General features: G+C 50.6%; 2 protein-coding genes across 4 annotated transcripts in view; one reads left to right on the top strand and one right to left on the bottom strand.

The window, feature by feature from the left end:
- Positions 1–8,590, top strand: part of NUP85 (nucleoporin 85kDa) — a 21,401-nt gene extending 12,811 nt beyond the window's left edge. For both annotated transcript variants that reach the window (XM_014531755.1, XM_005884288.2), the window contains exons 9-19: positions 53–175; positions 383–514; positions 754–860; positions 4,408–4,491; positions 4,641–4,706; positions 4,884–5,035; positions 6,206–6,323; positions 6,425–6,525; positions 7,439–7,590; positions 7,944–8,045; positions 8,399–8,590. In XM_014531755.1, coding sequence (XP_014387241.1) covers positions 53–175; positions 383–514; positions 754–860; positions 4,408–4,491; positions 4,641–4,706; positions 4,884–5,035; positions 6,206–6,323; positions 6,425–6,525; positions 7,439–7,590; positions 7,944–8,045; positions 8,399–8,500 — 1,239 coding nt within the window. In that variant the 3' untranslated portion in view covers positions 8,501–8,590. The remainder of the gene's footprint in view (positions 1–52; positions 176–382; positions 515–753; positions 861–4,407; positions 4,492–4,640; positions 4,707–4,883; positions 5,036–6,205; positions 6,324–6,424; positions 6,526–7,438; positions 7,591–7,943; positions 8,046–8,398) is intronic.
- Positions 8,591–9,044: 454 nt separating this feature from the next.
- Positions 9,045–23,013, bottom strand: part of GGA3 (golgi-associated, gamma adaptin ear containing, ARF binding protein 3) — a 14,430-nt gene continuing 461 nt past the window's right edge. The window contains exons 2-17 of one of the 2 annotated variants that reach the window (XM_005884289.2): positions 17,318–17,402; positions 17,123–17,198; positions 16,006–16,104; positions 15,192–15,315; positions 14,843–14,946; positions 14,641–14,721; positions 14,207–14,344; positions 13,675–13,756; positions 13,456–13,572; positions 12,963–13,202; positions 12,536–12,606; positions 12,030–12,346; positions 11,607–11,830; positions 11,150–11,319; positions 10,892–11,002; positions 9,045–10,678 (exon numbers count right to left, since the gene is read on the bottom strand). In XM_005884289.2, coding sequence (XP_005884351.1) covers positions 10,568–10,678; positions 10,892–11,002; positions 11,150–11,319; positions 11,607–11,830; positions 12,030–12,346; positions 12,536–12,606; positions 12,963–13,202; positions 13,456–13,572; positions 13,675–13,756; positions 14,207–14,344; positions 14,641–14,721; positions 14,843–14,946; positions 15,192–15,315; positions 16,006–16,104; positions 17,123–17,198; positions 17,318–17,402 — 2,150 coding nt within the window. In that variant the 3' untranslated portion in view covers positions 9,045–10,567. The remainder of the gene's footprint in view (positions 10,679–10,891; positions 11,003–11,149; positions 11,320–11,606; positions 11,831–12,029; positions 12,347–12,535; positions 12,607–12,962; positions 13,203–13,455; positions 13,573–13,674; positions 13,757–14,206; positions 14,345–14,640; positions 14,722–14,842; positions 14,947–15,191; positions 15,316–16,005; positions 16,105–17,122; positions 17,199–17,317; positions 17,403–23,013) is intronic. The other variant, XM_005884290.2, reaches the window with a different exon arrangement.

Genomic DNA, 23,013 nt, shown 5'->3' with positions numbered 1-23,013 from the left:
TAAGCACAAGGGGTTCATGTGGTGATGGTGTCTCACTGCCTCTCTCCCTTAGCCTGGTAACACGCAGACCCTAACAGAGCTCGAGCTCAAGTGGCAGCACTGGCATGAGGAATGTGAGCGGCACCTCCAGGATGGCACGTTCGTCTCCAGTCCTCACCTGGAGTCTCTCTGCAAGGTGTGGGAAACAAGTCCAGGGCGGGTCCAAGATGTCTTCGCTTAAGGCTTGTGGCGGCCAGCCCAGTGCTGGCAGAAACTTGGTCCTCCTTGGCCAGGGCTATCCATTCCCTGAGGAAGGAGAGGGCGTTCAGACCAGGTGCTCTCGCTGAGCTGAGGAGTTACAGAGAGCTCCCCTGGAGCTGAGGGAAAACGTCTTTCTCCTCAGATCATGTTGGGAGACGAAGCTGCCTTGTTGGAGCAGAAGGAGCTGCTGAGTAACTGGTATCATTTCCTAGTGACCCGGCTCTTGTACTCTCATCCCACAGTAAAGCCCATTGATCTGCATTTCTATGCCCAGGTGAGTCAGCTCCATGGGGTGGGGTGGGGAGTAGGGGTCCTGGGGCTCTGCTCCCTGCTCGGTCATTTTCAGTGTGTGGCCTCTGCGTTGAACCTTCCTGGAGAACTACAGGGGGCTTTCCTTTGGCCCTGTTAAAGGGCCCATCACCCTTCTCCAGGGTTCCCTGCACAGTAGCCCTGCCAGCCCCCTTGAGTCTCTGCTTCCGTCCGGGGATTGACTGGGTCACCACCTTCCCACAGTCCAGCCTTGACCTGTTTCTGGGAGGTGAGAGCAACCCAGAGCCCCTGGACAACATCCTGATGGCGGCCTTCGAGTTTGACATCCACCAAGTGATCAAGGAGTGCAGGTAGGACCGCTGTGCCACTGGCATTCTAACCGTCTTTAGGTGGGTTCAGTGGCATTAAGTACATTCACAATGTTGTGCAGCTGTCACTGCCCTCCTTTTCTAGAATGTCCTGCTCCTTTTTTTTTTTTAAATATTTTATTGATTTTTTACAGAGAGGAAGGGAGAGAGATAGAGAGTTAGAAACATCGATGAGAGAGAAACATCGATCAGCTGCCTCCTGCACATCTCCCACTGGGGATGTGCCCGCAACCCAGGTACATGCCCTTGACCGGAATCGAACCTGGGACCCTTCAGTCCGCAGGCCGACGCTCTATCCACTGAGCCAAACCGGTTTCGGCTCCTTTTTTTTTTTTTTTTTAATATATATTTTATTGATTTTTTTGCAGAGAGGAAGGGAGAGGGACAGAGAGTTAGAAACATTGATCAGCTGCCTCCTGCACATACGCCACTGGGGATCAAGCTCGCAACCCAGGCATGTGCCCTTGACAAGAATCGAACCCAGGACCCTTCATTCTGTAGGCTGACGCTCTATCCACTAAACCAAACTGGCTAGGGCCAGAGCAGGTATTCTACACCAGTCCTCTCCCCAGAAGGGTATCTCATCATTGTGATCAACGTTCAGCAAGGTAGGAAAGGGAGTCTTATGCATAATGAGTCGGAGGTAAAGCTTTCCAGAAATCCATGTATAGGAAGTACGTCAGGAAGCATTTACCCTCCCTTCTGGGCAGCCTGGACAAGTGGGTGTTGCACCAAAGACTCCCAGAGGGAGAAAGTGGGCACGGCAGCACACGGCCTTCCTCAAGCACCAGGTTCACTCTCCCCTCGCCTGGGTGGATCCTAGTAGATCGGGGCCCTGGGAAGGGTCCCCTCCCGCTACATGCTCTTCCTGTTTTGAGCAAAAGAAAGCCAAGGCTTCAAGAAAACGATGCTAGATTTGGAGAAAAGGGTTTTGTGTCAATATGTTTTTTTAAAGACCTGTAAAATATAGACTTTAGTTGGAGCTTGAAGAAGACACAGAATTTGGCTGACATCTGAGTGGAGGAGTTGGTGAGAATAACTTAGAACGGCATACACGTTATTGTTTGGCTTTGTCTCTAATTGGAAATAATAGGCATTCCTAAACGTGCTGTCTGTTACAGCAGGGGGGTATTTTCCACCAGGGCTTCCTTCATAGCCACGTCTGGATTTTTAGGAACAAAATAGACTTGAGCAGAACAAGGAGGAAAGACAGTAAAAGGGAAAGCATCTTGTTCTTTTGGTGACAGTAGGAGAAAAAGAAGTGCCAATCAAGAGGGCTGGCTCTTATAAATGGCTTAGAAAACGGCATCACCCTCATGCCAGTTACACCAGGGAAAGAAAGATCAGGCTCACAAGCCCTCAGTCTGGGCACCTCTGCCCTGGCAAGCAGGAGGATCTGAGGTTGTTCTGTTAGCTGTGAATCTTGGAGCTTAGGTTTTTCTGATCAGGAAGCTACTTCTTATCCCATTTTGAAAGAGGTGCTGAAAAGCAAGTTTCGGGACCTCATCCCAGGAATTGGGAGAAGGGCTGCAGTGTCTTCAGAGAGTAGCAGAGTTTTAGAAATTTTCCCTCCTGGACAGGGAGGGTTGGACTTGGGGTCTTGCAAGCACTTGATTTCTCATGGTTTGTACTGGTTAGACCCAAGCTTAGTTCCCAGGGGAGCGGAGAGCATCAGTCTGGAGTTGGGCCAGTGGCCTTGCTGCTGTGGGTGTGATGTCAGCTGGGTTCAGGACGACCCTGGGAAAGCAATGAGGGGAGTCCTTTCTAAAAGCACTAGAAGGGAGGTTTCTACAGGCACCTGCTTCCCCCCGGGTGTCAACTATGCCAGACGCGAAGGGGCAGAAAGAGCTAGTGATCCTGAAGTAGAGCATAAAGGCTTGTGGAGGCCCCTGCTGAAGGGCCACGAGTTTGCCTGTTACCCCCATAGATGAAGGAAGTCAGGAATCCTTCCAGGGCTCATTTCCTCCCCTGTGACCTGCAGCTTCCCTTAAAAGCCAGTTCCTCTCTCTCCAGCGAAAGGAAGCAGGGAACTGGGCAGGATGGCAGCTTGCTGGTGCCCTGAAAGCCCTCCGCAGGAATTGGACTAAAGGAAACAACAGGTCTTCCTTCAAAGGAAAGAAATAGGCCTGTTACCTGCTTAAGGGACTGTGAATGCCTTCAAGCCAAAAGGCTAAGGTGAGAGGTGAGTTGACATAATGACAGGTAGGAGAGAAGTGAGATTATCAAGGACCAATTTTACTATTCCCAGTATTTTTGATTTTATCAAAATAGGGGCCACTAGGTATTTTCGGCAGGGCAGTGCCATGAAATTTGTATTTGAGAACGAGCAATCTAGAGTATGGAGAATGGCAAGGCTGGTAGATCAGTCCTAAGGCCAATACAGTCATCTGTGTGGAAAGTAGTGATAATAATAGTTAACGTTTATTAGGCTGAGAGTTTTTATGGGCTATTTCACTTTATTTTGCATCAAACCTTTGAGATAGGTGCTATTATTTCATGCTTATGTTACAGATGTGGAAAGTGAGCCCTGGTAAAGTCACCCTGCCAGCTCACAAGGGGCACTATTGGTATTTGGATCCAAAGCCTTTCACCAAAGTCCATACTGTTTGAATTAATGAATGATTACACTTGGGAAACTGCATCTGCCTTAATAGTGTGCTCCATTCACTTTACTTGGGATGATTTTGCATTATAGAAAGCAACCATTAAAGTTTCTTTTCTCTCTCCCGATTTAAAAAATAGCCAAGTATTATCTACAAATACAGAAAGGCCTACACCAAGTAACAAATGAAAAATATAACTCAGAGTCACGCATACACACTGACAGCGCATTAGTGTGCTCTCTACAAAATGACCCTGGAGAGTTTACAAACAGGTGCTGTTATTAATAGTTGTCTCCTCTAAGTGCTTTAGAGGGCTCTAGAAATGTTCATTTTTAACAGTGGTCCCAGATGATTCTAGATTTTGATTAAAAGTGTGGTTTGGATGCCCTAACCAGTTTGGCTCAGTGGATAGAGTGTCGGCCTGCGGACTCAAGGGTCCCAGGTTCGATTCCGGTCAAGGGCATGTACCTTGGTTGCGGGCACATACCCAGTAGGGGGCGTGCAAGAGACAGCTGGATTATATCTCGTGTGACATGTCGGTGGTCCCTCGTCAGTCCCCATGTAACAGAGAAACTTCTCACTCTGGGCTCTCATTACTGTCCCTCCCACCCTTTAAAAAATATATATTTTTATTGATTTCAGAGAGGAAGGGAGAGGGAGATAGAAACATCAATGATGAGAGAATCACTGATTGGCTGCCTCCTGCACACCCCCGCTGGGGATGGAGCCCACAACCTGGGCATGTGCCCTGATTGGGAATCGAACCATGACCTCCTGATTCATAGGTTGAGGATCAACCACAGCCACGGTGACAGGGCCCTCCCATCCTTTTTAAGCAAAGCATATGTGGGGTTCCTGCTCATGTCCCACTCGTGTGGGCCATGGCTTCTCACCCTGACTTCTTGCCTTGGTGTCTGAACCTACAGCATCGCCCTAAGCAACTGGTGGTTTGTGGCCCATCTGACCGATTTGCTGGATCACTGCAAACTCCTCCAGTCCCACAACCTCTAGTAAGTGTGCATGACACGCCCACCCTTTTCCCCCACCTCCCAGGCTCTCGAGGGGTGAGCTGAATGCCTAGAAGGAATGTTGGGCTGCGGAAGGGGGCCCTGAATGGAGCAGACCAGGAGTCTTGGTCTCATCATATGTTTTATTCCAGCTTTGGATCCAACATGAGAGAGTTCCTCCTGCTAGAATATGCCTCGGGGCTGTTTTCTCATCACAGGTAGGAAGGCCCCAAGGGATGACAGCAGGGTGCTCTTCAGCATGTGGGTGCATTGGAACTTGGACTGTTCCCTGAAGGCTATCGTGGTCTAGAGATGAGCCATCTTGGGGGCCAATCCCAGACTCCACAGCAGCACCTAGACAGGCCCTCATGTCTGTCCTCCTTGGACCTTTGCAGCCTGTGGCAGCTGGGGGTGGATTACTTTGACTACTGCCCTGAGCTGGGCCGAGTTTCCTTGGAGCTGCACATTGAGCGCATCCCTCTGAGCACTGAGCAGAAAGCCCTCAAGGTGCTGCGGATTTGTGAGCAGCGGCAGATGACTGAGCAAGGTGAGTCGGCCTCCGCTCGGCATGGGCCTCTGTTCATACCATGCCAGCCAGACTGCTGGGAGATCAGGAAGTGGCTGCCAAAAAAGGAAACCGAACACAGGAACATGACTGGGGAGGGACAACCAGCTAGGGATTCTTTGGGACCTAGAAGCAATCAAGCACGTTGCCTTTTTATTTTACTTCTTTTTAAAAAAATATATATTTTATTGATTTTTTACAGAGAGGAAGGGAGAAAGTAGAGAGTTAGAAACATCGATGGGAGAGAAACATTGATCAGCTGCCTCCTGCACACCCCCCACTGGGGATGTGCCTGCAACCAAGGTACATGCCCTTGACCGGAATCGAACCTGGGACCCCTCAGTCCGCAGGCCAACGCTCTATCCACCGAGCCAAACCAGTTAGGGCACTTATTTCTTTTTAAAAAATATTTTTATTGATTTCAGAGAGGAAGGGAGAGGGAGAGATAGAAACATCAGTGATGAGAGAGAATCATTGATGGGCTGCCTTTTGCATGCCCCCTACTGGGAATTGAGCCATGACCACCTGGTTCATAGGTTGACACTCAGCCAGTGAGGCACACTGTCCAGATGAGCATGTTGCCTTTTTAAAAATGTTATCCACCCACTTCCCTCATGCTTACTCCAAGAGGTCAGGGCTGGGTCAGCTTTGAGTTTGCCTGTCCCGAGTGAGTTGCTGTTGCCAGATAAGGCTGGCTCTGGGGAAGCAGGACCAGAGGTGGTTTGGAAAGAACAGGGAGGAAATGAAGTTTGCCCCTTCTCTTCTCATTGTTGCGTGATAAAAGCCTAAGTTATTCTTCCCAGAGGCACTTGTGTGTTCATGACTGAAAGCATGTGGCATTCAGGACCCAAGGGATGATGGGATTTTTGGCACCTGGAACCATAATGGAAGAGCTGATCTGGGGGGAGCAAGAAATACCTTATTGCCACCCCGTGAAATCAAATCAGCTCACAAAGCCGATCCTGTCAGGGTGGGTCATACTATTAACACCAGGAGGCAATTTATAACCCCAGTTCTGCCGACCAAGCTGCATTTGCGGCCTGTGGGGGAGGCTGGAAGGCTGAGGAGGTTAGAGGGCTGCTCCTTTCCCAGCAGGGTTTAGGAATGATTCGTAGGATGAAGGATTCACCTTTTCCCTTTTTGCCTGCAAAGTACGAAGCATTTGTAAGATCTTAGCTATGAAAGCTGTCCGCAACAATCGCCTGGGCTCCGCCCTCTCGTGGAGCATTCGAGCCAAAGATGCTGCCTTTGCCACGCTGGTGTCAGACAGGTGGGTTCAACCAGTGTCCACTTCCGGGAACTGTCTGGGGAAATGGGGAGGCTGAGGTGGGCCTGGGACTGCTTTTCTGATCTCCCGGTCTGGCCTTGCAGGTTCCTCAGGGATTACTGTGAGCGAGGCTGCTTTTCTGATTTAGATCTCATTGACAACCTGGGGCCGGCCATGATGCTCAGTGATCGACTGACATTCTTGGGTGAGTCTCTTGGGGCTCTGTCCCTTAGACAGTTGTCACAAATGGACGCTTGTGAAGGTTGGACCTTCTGTTTGAGATTTCTCCAGTGTTTCCTTTCTGTTAAGCCCAAACTCCAAACCACATAGAACCCTGTGTGCCAGACTTTGCAAAGTATATTTTTTGGTAATATTTTATTTTCCAGTAATGTCAAACTTAGAGAAGAGTTGTGAAAGTAGTGTAAGGAATGAGGAACTCTCACATACACTTTACTCAAATTCACTAGTTTAAGTGCCTCTAATTTTCTTGGTGCTTCTTAACCTTGACATTTGAAGAGTCAGTTCAGCTCTCTTGTAGAATGTCCTCAATTTGGGTTTATCTGATGTTTCCTCGTGATCAGATTTAGATGTATGTGTTCGGGGCAGAATGCTGCCAAGGTGATGTGTTGTGCTGTGTCCCCTTGTTGGATTTCACTCTGATCACTTAAAGTGGCGTCCACCAGCTGTTTCTTCATGCAGCACTGACTTTCCCTTTGATTTAATAATTTGGGGAGAGATACTTTGGAATTACTTAAATGTCTTGTTCCTCATTGAACTTTCCACCCTCTTTGATTTTCTGCCTCTCATTGTTCGTTTTAGTTGGCATCCCAGTGTATGGAAGGCTTTCCCTTCATCCCTGTTTTTGGTCTTTTATTACCTCAAGTAATGGACTCCTGGGTTATTTTGTTCAATCTGTTATAACCTGTAACTCTTGTTTATTTTAATGCTTACATTCTCCCAAGTTTGGCTGGTTTGAGTCTCTTCAAAGTATGTGGTCTCGTTGGTGCCTGAACTTGGATACAGCTTTGAAGAATGTCCCTGCTCTATGGAATGGCTGGTCTGGCATCTGCCTTCTCTTGTTTAGGGCCAGAGGTGACCTAGTGCTCTTTTTTCAATAGGAAAGTATCGTGAATTCCACCGATTATATGGGGACAAGCGTTTTGTTGATGCAGCTTCTCTTCTCCTGTCACTGATGACTTCTCAGATCGCCCCTCGGTCTTTCTGGATGACACTCCTAACAGATGCCCTACCCCTTTTGGAACAGAAACAGGTACAGGTTGAGCCCCAAATGCTTTTCTGCTCCGTTTTGTAGTCCTTGACAGTGCTTCCTCTGTCACTGGTACAGATGTGCAAACATACATCATCTCCTGGATAGGTCTCCCCAATAGCACCCACTCTGGAAGTCTAATGTCCACCCAAGAAAAACGACTTGATTTAAAATGAGGCCGTTGCCTGCTGACCATGCCCATCCCAGGGCTGGGAGTGAGAATAGAGGTGCTTTTCCCTCCCAGGGCTGCATATACAAAGAACCCCTCTCCAAGGGCATGCAAAGAAGACCATCTCTGAACTTGGGCCAAGGCCCAAATCAGCAGGCCTCAGCTAGAAGCAGCTTCTCTCTCCTAGGTGATTTTCTCAGCAGAGCAAACGTACGAGCTGCTGAGATGTCTGGAGGACTTGACCTCAGGACGACCGGTGCATGGAGAACCTGATGCCCAGCAACTCCAGGTCATTTTAGCTTCCTGGGTTGGTTTCACAATAGAGATGAAAAAAGGCTCCCTGTATCTCTGGCTCCCCCCACCTCCTTCCACAAACACTGGCCCCTTACAAACTCCCATGCCTCTTAAACTGTAACCATGACACACTAACTTCTTTTAGGAAAAAATGGGGTGATTCTAGTTCTGATCTGTTCTTTGCTGTCAGTCAGTTGTGGTGGTCCTGTGCATTCAGCTCTTACATGGAGACTTGCTGGAAGCTCTTGCTGAATGCCAAGTGACCTCTGTCTGCTTTTGGGTAGAGCCCATGGGAGCTTTAAAGGATCACTTCCTGCTGTGCCTCATGCTGGCTCTCTTTGCCCTTAGGATGATGACATAGAGACCACCAAGGTGGAAATGCTGAGACTTTCTCTCGCACGAAATCTGGCTCGGGCAATTATAAAAGAAGGCTCACTGGAAGGTTCCTGAGGCTGGCTGAGAGCTGTTCCCGCACGGTATCTTTGTGTGGCAATGTATATACATTTTTTAAAGAATAAATGTTTTCTTTTGCAAAAATAAGGCAAGTTCTTACAGAGTTCAGCCAGGGAGTTTTTATCTACATCCCCTGTGAACCTGATGCGTAAGCGTTAAGAAAATGCTCATTGTGTTCTTTTTGACATGGAAGTGACTTCCCTGTCTCCTAGAGAAAAAGGTACCCCCACAAGTTATGGTGAGTGCAGTGCCCTCCTGCCTATAATCAGAAACATGGACAGGCGCCTTCAGTGGTTTACTTGTGCTTCTGAAATATGGCCTCACCTGAGAATCATCCGAAACACTGATCTGTTAACTTCCTGGTTATCTCTTTTAAAAAAGAAAAAGGTCCAGGACCCTGTACTTTTTAACAAAAACCTAGGTGGAGAAAGAAAAGAAAAAAAAGAAAACAAAAACCTAGGTGATGTCTACCTTTGGAATTCATCAGTGGAGCCCCCCCTCCCAATGGGGTGAATGGTGTCTGTATTAGAAGAATTCCAAGTAGGGTGAAAATGGTTTTATTTAACATGCAGTAAAATAAGGGCAGCAGAGTTGATATATCCAGTATAGCTGTTTGCCATGAAACAGTCACACTCATAAATAATTTTAACGCCTAAACCTCATTGTAAAGGTACAGTTCCAGGGAGCAATCCCACAGACTTTTCCAGGGCTGCGGCAGCCAGCCTCTGGAAAACTCTTGGATTTATTCCGTAAGGAGTGAAATCAGTTCACGTTTGACCTATCTTGCCAGAGATGGGAGGGAAGGGGAAGGTGAGTAAGGAAGCCTGGCAAGGAACAGGGAGGAATCCAGGAACGTGGCTTGTGCCACCTTCCCCTGGAGATGGCTCTGAGCCCGTCCAGCTGAGTTCAGGTGAGCTGTGTCCTCTTTCCCCAGCTGGTGGTTCTCACTTTCCTGTTGCCCTGGGAGGCCTACAGGCTGGCACAAGCTAGCTGGGCTGAGCACTGTTCAAGCAATAAGGTCTGGTGACTCGATTCAAGCATGGCCCCCAATCTCACCATCTCCAGACCCAACATCTCGCTGACAGTACCCCTCTGCAGCTGAGGACAGTCAGTTTCTGGGCAGCAGGTAAGTCTAGTGCAATTGCCTGACCCTGAGGCCTCCTGTCTGACTTTTGTCCTGACAGGCCATCTGGGGGTAGAGGGAGGCCAAGGCAGGAGGACGTAGAGGGGGGCAGGAATTGTCCTCCCTTCAGGGGCTCGAAGGGCAAGACAGCAGTTTATTTCATGCCAAGCAAGAGGTAGTGAATAGGCTGGCCTGTTCCCATGTTGGGAGGCACACTTTTCGAAGAAAGCTCCGAGTACCTGCTTCGGAGAAGGGGAAACGTTCTCTTCTGTCTTCTCTCTCAGCCTTAGTTTAGGCTACTTTGGGGCCAAGTTCTGTTTCTAATAGGCTGAGTTCCACGTCCTGCTGAGATGTCCAAAGGACACAGCTTGCCATCGCCAGGGACAAGCACACCCTTATCCAGTGGCCATTCCAGACTGGCACTGCCCGTGGAAGGCAGCACACCCACTCCTTTCTCGTGCCCAGGCCCGTTTGGGAACACTGGACCTTGCCCACCTTCCTGCAGGTAGGAGCCTGCCAGCAAGGGGAGCACAGAGTAGCATGGTGAAGGTGGGGAGTGAGGACCTGGTCCTTGAGGAAGGGCCCCAAGTCTTTTTAGAGACCTCCTCCCTTGTGGCAGCGGGGTGCCAGCACGAGGGGAAAACCTACTCCAGCTGTAAGTCTGTGTTCCCAGGGCAACAGTGCAGAGTCCGGGGCCACATCCCGCCCAACAGTACATGGCCACTTCAAGTCACACAGGTAGATAAAAACAGGTCCTTTAAGGGGCCAAAGGAGAGACCATCACAGTTGAGCTCCTGGCAGCAATGCCCAGGGCCCCTGTTCCATACCAAAGCTCCAGCACTGTGGTCAGGACACGGAGAATGACGACCCGGAGAGCCCTCCTGTCTGCCTCGGGGCAACCTACTTGGGCTTCAAAGTGGAGACGACCGCATCCTTCAGGGTCATAGGTTCCCCCACTGCTCCACAGGAGGGAACTGGTCCACCTCACCCACTTCTGTGCTCAGCTGCTCCCCAAGGGCGAAGGTCAGCCTATATCGAAGCCTGGCCTTCTCCTGCGACAGAGGGGCAGTGTGTGAGACTATAACCTCGAGGTTTATTGTGCTGGGGGACAGGCCCTGATCCCACCACCCCATCCTCACTCTGCCACTGAACCAGGGGAGGAGAGGGACAGGGTTAAAGCTGCGGTACCACGACACTTCTGGTTGGGAGGTGGGCAGGGCTGAAGGTGGTGATGACAAGATCCTAATCTGGAGCTTCCAGCTCACCTTCAGTGGATTCGCCAGCAGCATGACCTGGGTGATGGCTGCAGGTGGCTGGATGGGGCTAAATGGAGAGAGTTCCGTCCCAGAGGGTGGCTGCAACTTCACCTTCATTGACTAAAGAAGAAGAGAAAGCTCCTTTTGAAGAGGCGGCAGGTGGAACCCAGTATGATCACATCGGACACACACTGCCGCCTGCTGGCCACTCAATGCAGTGGGGTCAAGATAAAGGTAATTTCTGCCTCTCGAGGCCCTGGGAAGTACCTTGGGCACTGCGGCCTGAAGCACGATGCTTCTTATAGGCAAAGGAGCCGTATTCAGCATGGACACAACCACTACCAGCACATCGGGCCGTCCTGGTGGACATTCCTTGGCGAAGTGGAAGAGGATGCGGAAGCCGTTTTTATCATAGGCTGTCACAGGAAGGGCACTGCCTGTAAGAAGGTGGCACGTGGGTGTGGAAGGAGCGAGCAGGTCAATAATCCCCAGCAGAACCCGGGGGGTGTCTGCTACAGCCAAGTGGGGAGAGCAGTGCTCCGTGAAGGAGTCTGGGAAAGGACCGCTGTCAGAACTTCACAAGACTGCGCAGTAGCCAGGACAATAAGGGAACAGGTCACGTTTGACTCTAAGGGACCTGAGCAAGGACAGCCTGTACCACCCCTCCCCACAATGCTGTAAGTTAGGGGCCCCACTTCTCCCATTCCACACCTCCAACACCTACTAGGCTTGATAGATTCCAGGGGGACATGGACACTGGCCAGGGAGAGCTCAGGCCCCTTCATGGGGCTCCCCTGGGATGGGAAGACAGGTGGCTGGAAGAGAGGGCTGCCAGGCCCCGTGGAGAACGGCAGGAGAGGCCTAGCTGAGGTGCTGCTGGGGAGCAGAGGGGAGGTGGTGGCCCCAGGGAAGAAGCTGGAGGAGATGGGTTTCACCAGGCCTGAGGTCCTGGGAGGCAGGAAGGAGAAGGCCAGTCAGAGACCAAGCAGAGCTGTTGGGCCAACTCTCGCAAAGCGCCTCCCACACCCCCAGGCCAGAGCTGGCTCCTATGTACCCCCTAGCTTTCAGATTCCAGTCTCAGATCAGACCAAAAGAACATCCCCAACCCCATTGGTTCTAAGCCCAACCCCCCTCTCCCACTCATTACGCTTTGGCTTCTTCTAAAAGCTGATCGAGGGCATCCAACTGGTGCAGGGAGCTGTCGCTCAAAGCTGAGCCATGGTACCCGGGGGCTGTGGGTTCAGCCTTTGGGGCCGAAGCTGGGGCCGGTCCAGTGGGGAACAAAAAGCCTGTTTTTGGAGCAGAAACGCTGGCTGGGACCACAGGAGCTGGGAAGGGGGGTGGCAGTGGAGGCTGGGAGTTGCCTGCAGGGGTTGCTGAGGGCTGGAGGACAGGCCCATCTGAGGGGCTACAAGCAGCAGTCCCAGGTTTGGGGCTGAAGAAGTCCAGGTCCGACTGTTCGTTCTATGGGGAATGGAAAGTACAAGTGAGCAGGGGTGCGGAGGGTTTTGGCTCTCCACTCCTGGCTCCTTTGCAATCCCACTGGACTAGCAGCCCTCCAAGGACAGGGCCCCAGGGGCTAAGGACTAGTTTGGAAAGATACTGACAAGTCAAGGTTGTCCAGTGTCTCAGTGATATCACCTGTACACCTACCTGGAACAGGGGCCACTGGCCGTTTCCAGCTGACTCTTTGGGAGGAGCCCTAGGGGCTGGGTCAGCAAGGCCTGAGAACAAAGATGGCTGTGATGAGCAGAGGCGCAGGGCCGGGCAGCTCCAGCTCCACCATCTGAGGGGTCCCACAGTAAAAAGGATGTATTCCCCTGGCAACCTCCAGAGGGGAGTCCTGACATTTGGGGGGTGTTCCAGGGAAGATGGAAGCAGAGCAAGACTGGGTCTACTGTTTCCACCCAGAGTTGACTACAGACAGCCTGAGGAACACTGAACTTGACTCTCTCCCTACAAGTGAAGCCTCCCTATCTTTGCTAAGCACACAGGGCACCATATAGGCCACCTTCTAATTCCATGCCCTTTCTCTACTGGTTCTGCTAGAAGCCCTTTACAGCCTTCCTCCAGGACACACCCAAGCAGAGCAGCTCTTCATCCAGCAAGGAGAGGGCATTGCTTGTGTTGTTGGGCCCTGGGGGGGCCTCCGCCTGGCTGGACGATCGGCTGCGCCCAGGTGCTGAGGCCTGGGGGGGTGGAGGGAGGATGGGGATGCCGGAGGAGGGTGGGGTGGGGGCCAAAACGGGGGTTGAGCTGCCCGGTGCATCCAACTCTGCAAGGTCGATGAGAGTGCCTTGGTTCCTGGAGTGGTGGTGTCCTGGAGGAATGAATGGAAGGGGACAGGAATCATTAGGGGCACTGGAGTGGCTATGCAGCCTCTAGCCTAACGCAAGGGCATTCATGCCAAGTAGAAAAGGGAAGGCAGGTGGAGAAAGCCCTGTCCAATCCCCTGCCCTCTGGGAAGCTGGAGAACCATTTAGAATCCCCTTGAGCCCTGTGGGCTGACACACTGGAGGTGGGGATGGTGGCTGGTCTGGAGGTTCCAGAATGAGGAACCGAAAACATTTTACCTTCAGAGTCAGACATGGTTGAGGTGGCCACCTCACCATTGATGACCTGCCCTTCAATGATTGTTTTGTATGAGTTGATGACTCGGGAGAGGTTGTCACTGGCCTGCAGGATGTCCCCTAGAATAGAAAAGAGAGTTCTCATCCCTGGCCCTGACAACTCCCCCTCCACACACAAATCCAATTCCTGGGCCGTACTTGTCAACTAGTCTTTCCACTCACCCAAACTATTGTCATTGTCCTCTGTCTCGCTGGCTAGTTTGAATAATGTCCGCCTCTTATTCTCACACCGATCAAACAGCTCCTGAAAGAGACCCAGACATAACCTTGGAGATCATCTACTTTAGCATTCATGCCCAGAAAATCAGGCTCTCCTGGCATCATGGTCAGTTACTGGTAGAGCTGGCTCAGAGCACAAGTCCTCTGCTGCCAGCCTGCACCACACTGACACCCAAATACCTGCTTAGGCAGAGAAGTCACCAGGACGGACAAGGGCAAGTACATCCCTGCCAGCATGTACTCAGAATTCACAGTATCTGTGGCCAAGAACTGAGGTGCCACATTAGGGCACACGGGGGCCTCTGCAGAAGGCAAGGCTGAGAACAGGTCTCAGTCAGAGCTGTGCACACGCAGCTCCTCTGCCCGGGGCAAGTTAGGGACCAGCAGATGTGCAGCAGCATCTTCAACAAAGCAGGCACCTGGCGAAGGCTGGCTCCCTGCCCAGAGCCCAGCTCTCCTCGTGGTGGGGAGCTACCTTCATGAGCTCTTTATCTGCCTCTGACGAATCCTCCTTGCTGTAATGAAGCAGCATCTCACTGAGCAGCTTCACGTTGTTATTAACCTCCTCTAAAGTGTGCAGACGCTTGGTCACCTTCTGGATCCGTGCCTCATCCTGCAAAGAGGATCAAGGAGAAAGCTTAACTAGATTTGTCCCACTGCCCCACAGAATCCCTCGAGGCATGGGTCACACCAGAGAACATGGTGCCTGGAAACCACGGGCCTCAGACCGTTAACAGGTTTTTGTTTTAAAAGTCCTGTCCCCATCCACCATTGCTCCTGTAGTCCATCCACGGCCTCTCCATGTGTGGGCTGGTGGCAGGGCCGAAGAGCAGGCCTGATGCTAAGGGAAAGGGCTTCTCTGCGTCATGGGCTCCACCATCCCACACCCAAGGCCCAGGGCCCACTCACTTCCTTCACCATGGACTTGATCAGCTTGTTGGCCTCTTGCAGGTCATCTGGGTTTTTGCTTTTCAACAACTTGGCTAAAAGCTGGACAAGAAGGGTATCACAGGTGAAGGCAAAGGCAGCGCTCCACCTGGGGAACTGGAGCTCCCCGCAGCGTGAGCGAGGCCACACCTCGCCTGAGGACTGCAGGCTGGATGCACTTTACCTTGGATTTCTCCTCATCATCAAACACAGGGTTTTTGGGACGAGGTGGTGGAGAGGGGATCAGTGTCCTGTCCACAGGGATCAGTGGGTCAGACTGCACTATGCCTGAAAGGTGACACAGGGCAGAGTGTTTGCTCACACAGCAAGGGGACACATCCCTGTGATCAGGACCTGTAGGGGCAGGACAAGCAGGCTACACACACCTCCCGTTCACCTCCAGCCAAGCCTGTCCCATTGTCCTCAGGAGGGAGGAAGGGACATAGCCTGGGGACAGCAGACACCCCCTCATTCTTCCTGGCCTTAGCCAGCCTTTGGGCTGCATGGAGGCTGAGGCGGGAGTAGGCACATACCCTGTCTCTTCAACATGTGGTAGGCATCTTTGATCTTTGATTCTTCTGGCAGGGCCAACGTCCAGCTATAAAGTAGCTCAATAACCTTGGTCTTCACTTTCTCAGACACCCTGTCCCCCAGGTACTAAGAGGCAAAAGGAAATTGGAAAACTGGTAATTGGAGTCTGGAGGCAGAAACAGTGGGAAGGCTCTCTTTACAGCAATGAGTGGTTGCTAAAAGTTGGAGCCCTCAGACCTATGGGAAACCAGCAGGGGTCAGGTGTGAGGCAGCAGGGGTGGGGAGGAGAGGACACTGCTTGGGGCGGAGCTGTATCCATTGTGGTTAGGCAAGGGGCCGGGAGCTTGGCCCTGAATTTCCATGCACAATCTGCCAGAAATAACTATGCTTTATCTCAAAGGAGCCAATGTCTTTAGCATAAGAACTGTTCCCTCTGCTGTAAGTGGGTATAAGCAACACGAGTGAGCAATAGAACCTGAGCAACTGAGTAAGGGAGGCCAGCTCCTTGTATCCACGTGAGATCGGCCACACACAACTGGCTTCTGTGCTAGGAGTCAAAGGCCTGTGCTATCCAGGCCCTCCCAATACACCGCTGCTGCTACGTCACTTGTATTTAGGCTGGGAGCCCGCCAGAGGTCTGCCTGTCCCTGTGGCCTGTGGTGTCATCCGCTACCCGCAGGGCCCAGCTCTCCAAAGACAGGAGGCGAAAAAATTCAAATCCATGGAGATGCTGGTTGTGCAGTAACAGCTAGTAGGTGGGAGAGGGGGAGAAACACAAAGGAAGTTCCTAGAAATGAGGAAACTGCACTGACTGACCTTTGGAGAGACGACTTTGATCAACTCATTCAAAAACCGGAACTTTCCCACTTCATTGTGAAATCTCCGCCCACAGTTCTTCATACACGCCTCCAGCACCTGTAGCCACACACAGGAGAGGCTCGGTGGGGGTGCCGCACGATGCTGCCATTTTTACAGATGAGGAAAAGGAGGCCCCGAGAAGGATTCTGACTCAAGGTCCAGGGTTCTTTCCACAAGCTGATGGACATTTTGGGGAGGTGGGAGATAAAGTTTTGTTTCTACATTTTAGATGACATATGTTCCTTCCCCCTGCTTCCATTTATTTCCTCTGGGGCCATACAACTCCCACAGGCTTCCCTCTGCCTCAGTTTATGCCAAGGAGCACGCCAGCCCAGGGGTCCCCTTCTCACTTCTGTCTTTGTGAGCAGGGGTTTCCAGCTGTGCAGTTACTGACATTTCTCTGTGGGAGCCTGCCCGGTGCTGCAGGGTGTTGGCAGCATCCCTGGCCTCTACCCACCTGATGCCAGTAGCATCTGTGATGTGAAACAACCCAAAGCGCCTCCATCTGTCACCGAATGTCCAAAACCACCCTGAGCACCACCCTCTGAAGGCCGCCGCCGCTCGACTTCGATCGCGACAGAGGCATGCGTGTGGGCTGCCTAAGCGCCCTTTTCACGGCCACTTCTCTTCCACTTCCTAGCACCTCAGTGAGGTCAGGCAGGACCCTGGGATGACTCCTCTGTTTGGGTGAGAGGATCCACGTCTTGAATCCTCTTAGTCTGAATAAACTCTAAGATTGCCCCTTGCTGTGATGCCTTCACTAGTAACGCATTGTTTTTTGCTCCGGAATGACTTATACTCACCTCCACTTTTCTTCAGTTGGCCAGCTCTGAACTGGCAGGACAGCTCTGTCAACATTTCTTCAAGAAGCCTTCTCTGAGCCCCACCCTCAGCTCAGGGCCCTGCCTCTGGCTCCCTCCCTCAGCCTCTGCTTCTCCCACTAGACCTCATGGTGGGGCAGCCATCTTTGAAGCCTCAGTGCCTGGCACAAGGGCGTACACATCTGTAAAACATCTAACATGCTCCAGAACAGGCCTGGGCTCACGAAGATCCACCCTCAGGATGAAAAACCTACCGTCAGGGCCTGGACCGCCTCCCATTCCTGTGGGGACTGGACCTTATGTGCCAGCAGTCGGACAGCGATCTGTGGCCTAGGAGATAAGCAACCACATTTTCAAGACACTGACCCTGAGGCCCTCTGGCTAGACCGCCTTGGCCTCAGTTTGGTACCTTCCCAGTCAACCTGTCCCCTCACAGCTCGGAGACTCACCCTTCCAGCTCCTTGTTGATCTGATCACAGAAGCCGATTATGTATTCCCAGTCCTCCTGGCGGTTGGAAGGATTGGTGGCCTTATCTTGGGACAGAACCAAGAAGAGGACAATGTTACAAAGAGCAAGGAGGACAGAGCAGAAGATTGTCCCCATGATTTTCAGGCCTGGATGTGAAGATAGGTTTTTTCCAAACTTCTTCTCTAACAAAAGCCTCAACAGCTCGGTCAGGCAGCGAGTCACATACAGCTCCACTTGCTGTCCATGTTGTGAAAGTCACAAAGGAGACAATTCTCAGCTCGTGGAGCTTAAGTAGACCGTGTTCGGCAGAATGAACACAAACAGGCCTGGCCCAGGTTGCTAAGTGGTTAAGTGCCGACCCATGTACCAAACAGTCATGGGTTTGATCCCCAGTTGGAGCACATACTGGAGGCAACTAACTGATCGATGTTTCTCTCTCCCTCCCTCTCTAGAACCAATGAAGGAAACATATCCTCCGGGGAGGATTTAAAAACAACACAAATAATTACAAACACACTCTCCCCCTTCCTCGCTCTCTAAAGTCAATAAAAACAAATCTTAAAAATAAATAAAATATTCAAGTAGATGCCTATATGAAATGTTTAATATAACAAAAAATATGGATAACTCCAGCTATGTAAAAATAAGCTAAGTGTTAAGCAAGTAGGGGTGATCAAGAAGTATTTCCTGGTATAGCATAGGAAATATAGTCAATAATAGACTAATACACCTGAAATCTGTATAATTTTGTTACTCAATGTCACCACAATAAATTCAATAAAAAGGAAAAAAGTTGGAAACACATACCTTTAATTTATCAATTAACTTAAAAATAATAGTGTAATAACTAGGTATGGTGCCAGGTGAGTACTGGAAATATTAGGGAAGAAACACTTTGTAAAGTATATGATTGTCTAACCACTGTGCAGTACACTTGAAACTAATACAAAATGATACTGAATGTAAACTATAATCGAAAAAAATTTTTAATAAAAAATTTGATAATTACAAAAGAAAAGAAGTGTTTCCTGGAAAAAGTAAAGAAGAGGATACTTGATAAAAAATGTACATCCCACATACCTTCAAAAACTTTTCAAGACCTAACCTATTTAATGCTTTAAATGTGTTTTAAATTGCACACAATGCTCATCATTTTAAGTTAAGCTAACAACATCTATTGAACCCCTACTGAGCACCATACCTTGTGCTATCTGTCCCTAGGGTCACAGAAACAGAATCTAAGCTTGAGCAGTGAGTACCCTCAGGTTTAATGGTCTTCCGTGATCAAGGACAAAGACAAATGTCGGAGCGTCCTCAGAGGGTCATTGGGAGTTTAAAGTCAGTGCTCAAAGCCAAGTCTCCTAATACTTGGTGTGGATCCTCTTTTCCCTGTAATCCCCGGAACCTGTGTTTGCAGAGAATGGCCCCAGCTGAGGGTGGTTAAATGTGTTCCCAGCTCTTGGTAATTATCAAGGTTTTCAGAAGGCACTTTCTCATTTGCTGTGGACAGAGCGTTTCCCCGCTAGGTTTTCTTTCTGCTACATTGCTAGCATTCAGACTACTGGGGACATTTATTTTTTTTTAAATGTGTTCCCATCTCTGAGTCAAATCTTGGAATTTGCTCTTCCAGAAAGAAGCTTTAAGCTGTTTGCTAAATTTAGGGCTTCAGGTTCAGAAGACAAATGGAAGGCTGATCCTTTAAACACGCAGGCTCCTGCTGATTCCCACCAGGGTCGCACAGAGCGACAGAGGCCAGGGGTATTGTTAGAAGTGCCTGAGTTCTGATTTCTTGGGTCTGTTTTCTTAACGTTAAAAACCACTAGCTCCACAGGCAAATCCTAACAGGGACGCCATGCCCCCACACGCCCTCCCTGGGCTGAGCCACAAGAGGTCAGCAGACGCGGCGCAGAGGCTGAGCGGAGGCCGCAGTGCCGGATGCTGCACCTGCCTGGCAGTGTCTCTGCTTTGGCTGCAAGAGGATTCGGATGGTTTAGGTTCATATTTGGAGGAAATGAGAGGTGTGTGTTCTCAATCTTGAAAAGAGAATCAGCAGGCCCTTCAAAATGTCAATCTGGAAGGAAAGAGGAACTAATTCTATCAAGAATGGCTATTAACTGCCATAGTGACCCACTGTCACCTTCCAGAGCAGCCCCGGACTTCCCACCGGTTATCTGAAACCATCTCAGGTGTTAGCGTGGCTTTGTTACTAATCCCTAACATCTGAGATGCTTACAGTTCTCACATGACATCAAGAGGCTGTAGAAGCCCTAACCGGTTTGGATCAGTGGATAGAGCGTTGGCCTGCGGACTGAAGGGTCCCAGGTTCAATTCTGGTCAAGGGCATGTACCTTGGTTGCGGGCACATTCCCAGTAGGGGGTGTGCAGGAGGCAGCTGGTCGATGTTTCTCTCTCATCGATGTTTCTAACTCTCTATCCCTCTCCCCTCCTCTCTGTAAAAAATCAATAAAATATATTTTTTTTAAAAAAAGAGGCTGTAGAAACACAAAATTAAGATGGCCTGAGGAGCCATCCCACCCATCACTATTATGTTGGGGACAGTCACATGCTTGTGTAAGAAAAAGCAGCCTATTCACTTCCACTGTTCACAACTGGAAACGTATCTTCCAGTACAGTCTGATGTGGTCCCCCCTTCTCTTCACCACACACACACACACACATGCACGCACACACGCACACGCAACAGGCATTCACCACAAGCGTATTTTTCCCAGACATGCTAGAATTTCTACAGCACTCCTGCTTCCAGGAATAGGGCCTGCTTGCTTTTCATTGTGTTCAACTCTAGAACCCCATTTCCTTTCATCTTGGTAGAACTTTCTACTGCAAACCTGCAGGGAGCGCTGTGCCTACACATGGGCACAAACAGCCCTGGTTTCAGCAATGGCCAATGCCACTGGGGAGAACCTCCGGGGCGCTCCAGCTCAGAAAGCAATCCTCCAGCAGCCACAGGACTGAACAAACCTCTGGGGGTCATTCTGGGAGAATGGATCGCTCCATCTGCCCACTGCCTCCCCAAGCAGGTGCACACAAGCTGCCACCCACTCAACATTCACCATCACCTGGCACACAGGTGACACCAGGGCTTCCCTGGCAGACCCTGCCTTCCAGAATTGCCCCTCTGGGCTCTACTCTGACTGGAGGTTTCTATATTCAGATCTTTACTGAAAGCCTTACTCTCGTCTGTGTCTGTGCCTCTAGTTCCCTCCTCTCATTTTCAGCTGAATTCCATCACTAGCCTTGACTGTCCTGGACCTCATAAGATCCAGCAGCATTGGCTACGCCATCCCATCCCAGCTCAGATGCTCCAGAGACAAGTCCTATGGAGCAAAAAACTCAAAAATAGGCAGAGGCAAGAACAAGGGGCGGAAAGAGAGTGAGTGTCAACCTTTAGTGCTAGGGTCTTGAATCAAGAGAAACGGAGTCAATCACCAAGTGTTTGTTGTTAGGCACCCAGAGGAAATCAAGCACACAGCACGCCAGGCTCCGCAGGGTCTTCGGAGAAAGTACCGGACTCAGATCCCACCCTGGACGCAGCAGGGGCTTCTGCAATAATTCTGGCAAAACATGGAGTGACAAGGCCCTAGAACAAGCATGTCAGACTCAAAAGCTACCACGGGCCAAATAAACGAGGCATGCGGCCTGCAGGGCCACGAGTTTGACATGCTTGCCCTAGAAGATGTGCTGGAGCCTGAGCACTGGTGCCTTCACTTGCTATAGTTTGTACCATTAACTCGTTTGACTTACGACAGGGTTACATCCAGACAAACTCTTTGTAAGTTGAAAATATCGAAAGTCAAAAATGCATTCAATCCTGCTGCAACACACGAGACATAACCAGAGCAAATAACAAGATAGTGTGTAATTATAACTGCTGCTTTGGTTCAGAAATGAGTCTAAAAGCAAAGTTATCACTTCTCCTTCTGACTTCCCTATTTCCATCAAACAGCTCCCTGCCCCGACTTCCAGGCACCCAGGTTTGAACTCCCATTGTTGACCTCTCTTCCCTCGCCTCTCCCATTCCTCATCCATTTCTCAGTCCATAGTCCCTTCCTTCTCAATGTCTTTTTAAATTTCTCCCCTAATTTCTTATCTCTGCCCCCACCCCACCTCCCTCACACCAGTTTCCAGAATGTCTGCTCCAATCCATCCTATATAAAACTCCAGTAGCAATTCTCCTAAAAACTGATTTCACAAGGTAGAGTAGGAGTCGGGGTCTGGTAAATGTAGAATGTAAACTTCCTGGGCTGGAATTCAAGCCTTTTCGAAGGTAACTTCCCAGCTTTCTCTCCCATCGCTCTCCCACAGCAACTCCCAGCGTGAACCAGCAAACACCGTGACTGTCCGCCCCGAACAATGGTTCATTCAGTCACCGGGGATAGTTCACACCTTTAAGTCTTAAGACTTACGATGGGGTTACATCCAGAGAAACTCTTCACAAGTTGAAAATACCCTAAGTCGAAAACGCATTTAACACCCATAACCTACCCAACATTACTGCTTAGCCTAGAACACAATATCCAAAAAGCACTGGCAACAGTACCGTATAGGTGTCCGTTGTTTACACTTGTGCTCAAGTGGCCGATGGGCGCTGCGCTTGCAGGCGCTGCCCAGCATCAGGAGGGAGCATCCTACCGCAAAACGCTAGCCTGGGAAAAGGCCACATTTCAAAATTTGAAGTACGGTTTCTACTGAATGCTTATTACTTTAGCACCATCGCAACGTCGAAAAACTGTGTCGAACGATGGTTAAGTCGAGGACATCTGTAGTCTCTGCAGATACCATCCCATTCCCCTCTGTCACCTCCATTCTCCCTCAAAAACAGGTCTGTCCCTCTCCTATTTCAAAACATAACTCTAAACCTATTAAACTAAGCGTAGGCCACTTAAACTACTCCAATGTCCCCATGAACACCTGGGCATCGAACCAAGTCCAGTGCGGTTAGGTTTTGATTGGGTGGCTCTGGGCAAGTGGTCTGACTGGAGTCGGGTGTCCCCTTTTTGTGCAGTTGTGACAATGTCTGCTTCACTAGGAAACTTGATAAAGGAATGTGCGTAGAGCACTTTGAGCCTCCGGGAGAACGGGTCCAGAGGCGTTGTGAGCTGCCTGCAACCCAAGGTTTTGCAAATGTAACCCTAGGTTCAACCACCTGAAGGCAGTTTCTTATTAAGAAAGGCCAGGCAATCGGAGGAAACAGCCACCACCTCCAAGGACGTGGAGGCTCAGAGATCTGTGCAGAGGGAATGTCTAGGCATCTCTCCGCGCCTTTCCACCACGTCCAGCTGGTCCCCTCTAGGAAGCCCCCAGGAGCCTGCGCCAGCCCACAGCAAAGTTAACCCCCTGCCCACTCAGCAGGGCGCCCCCGGCTCATAAGCTGAACTCGCGATGACAGCAAGAGGCCGCTGCGCTCAGCTGTTCCAGTGCGCGCGCGGGGCGGGGCAGAGCTCGGTGCTGGGGCTTTGGAATATCCGCACCTCAAACATTCCGCCTGCGCGAAGCGGCCACTTCTCGAACACACAGTCCCGGTTCTGCAGCTGTGCGTGTGCTCGGAGCACCCGCCGCTCCGGAGCTTCACCCCAAATGCGGAGCGCGTTCCTTTTGGCAGGGACTGAGCCGCCCGCAGCCCCTCCACCGCCTCCCCGCCAGCCGGCAGCACTT

This window comes from Myotis brandtii, unplaced genomic scaffold (assembly GCF_000412655.1).
Source record: "Myotis brandtii unplaced genomic scaffold, ASM41265v1 scaffold825, whole genome shotgun sequence".
NCBI classification, from domain to species: domain Eukaryota; kingdom Metazoa; phylum Chordata; class Mammalia; order Chiroptera; family Vespertilionidae; genus Myotis; species Myotis brandtii.
The sequence above is the reverse complement of the archived record's forward strand: the minus strand, read 5'-3'. Positions and strand labels throughout refer to the sequence as shown.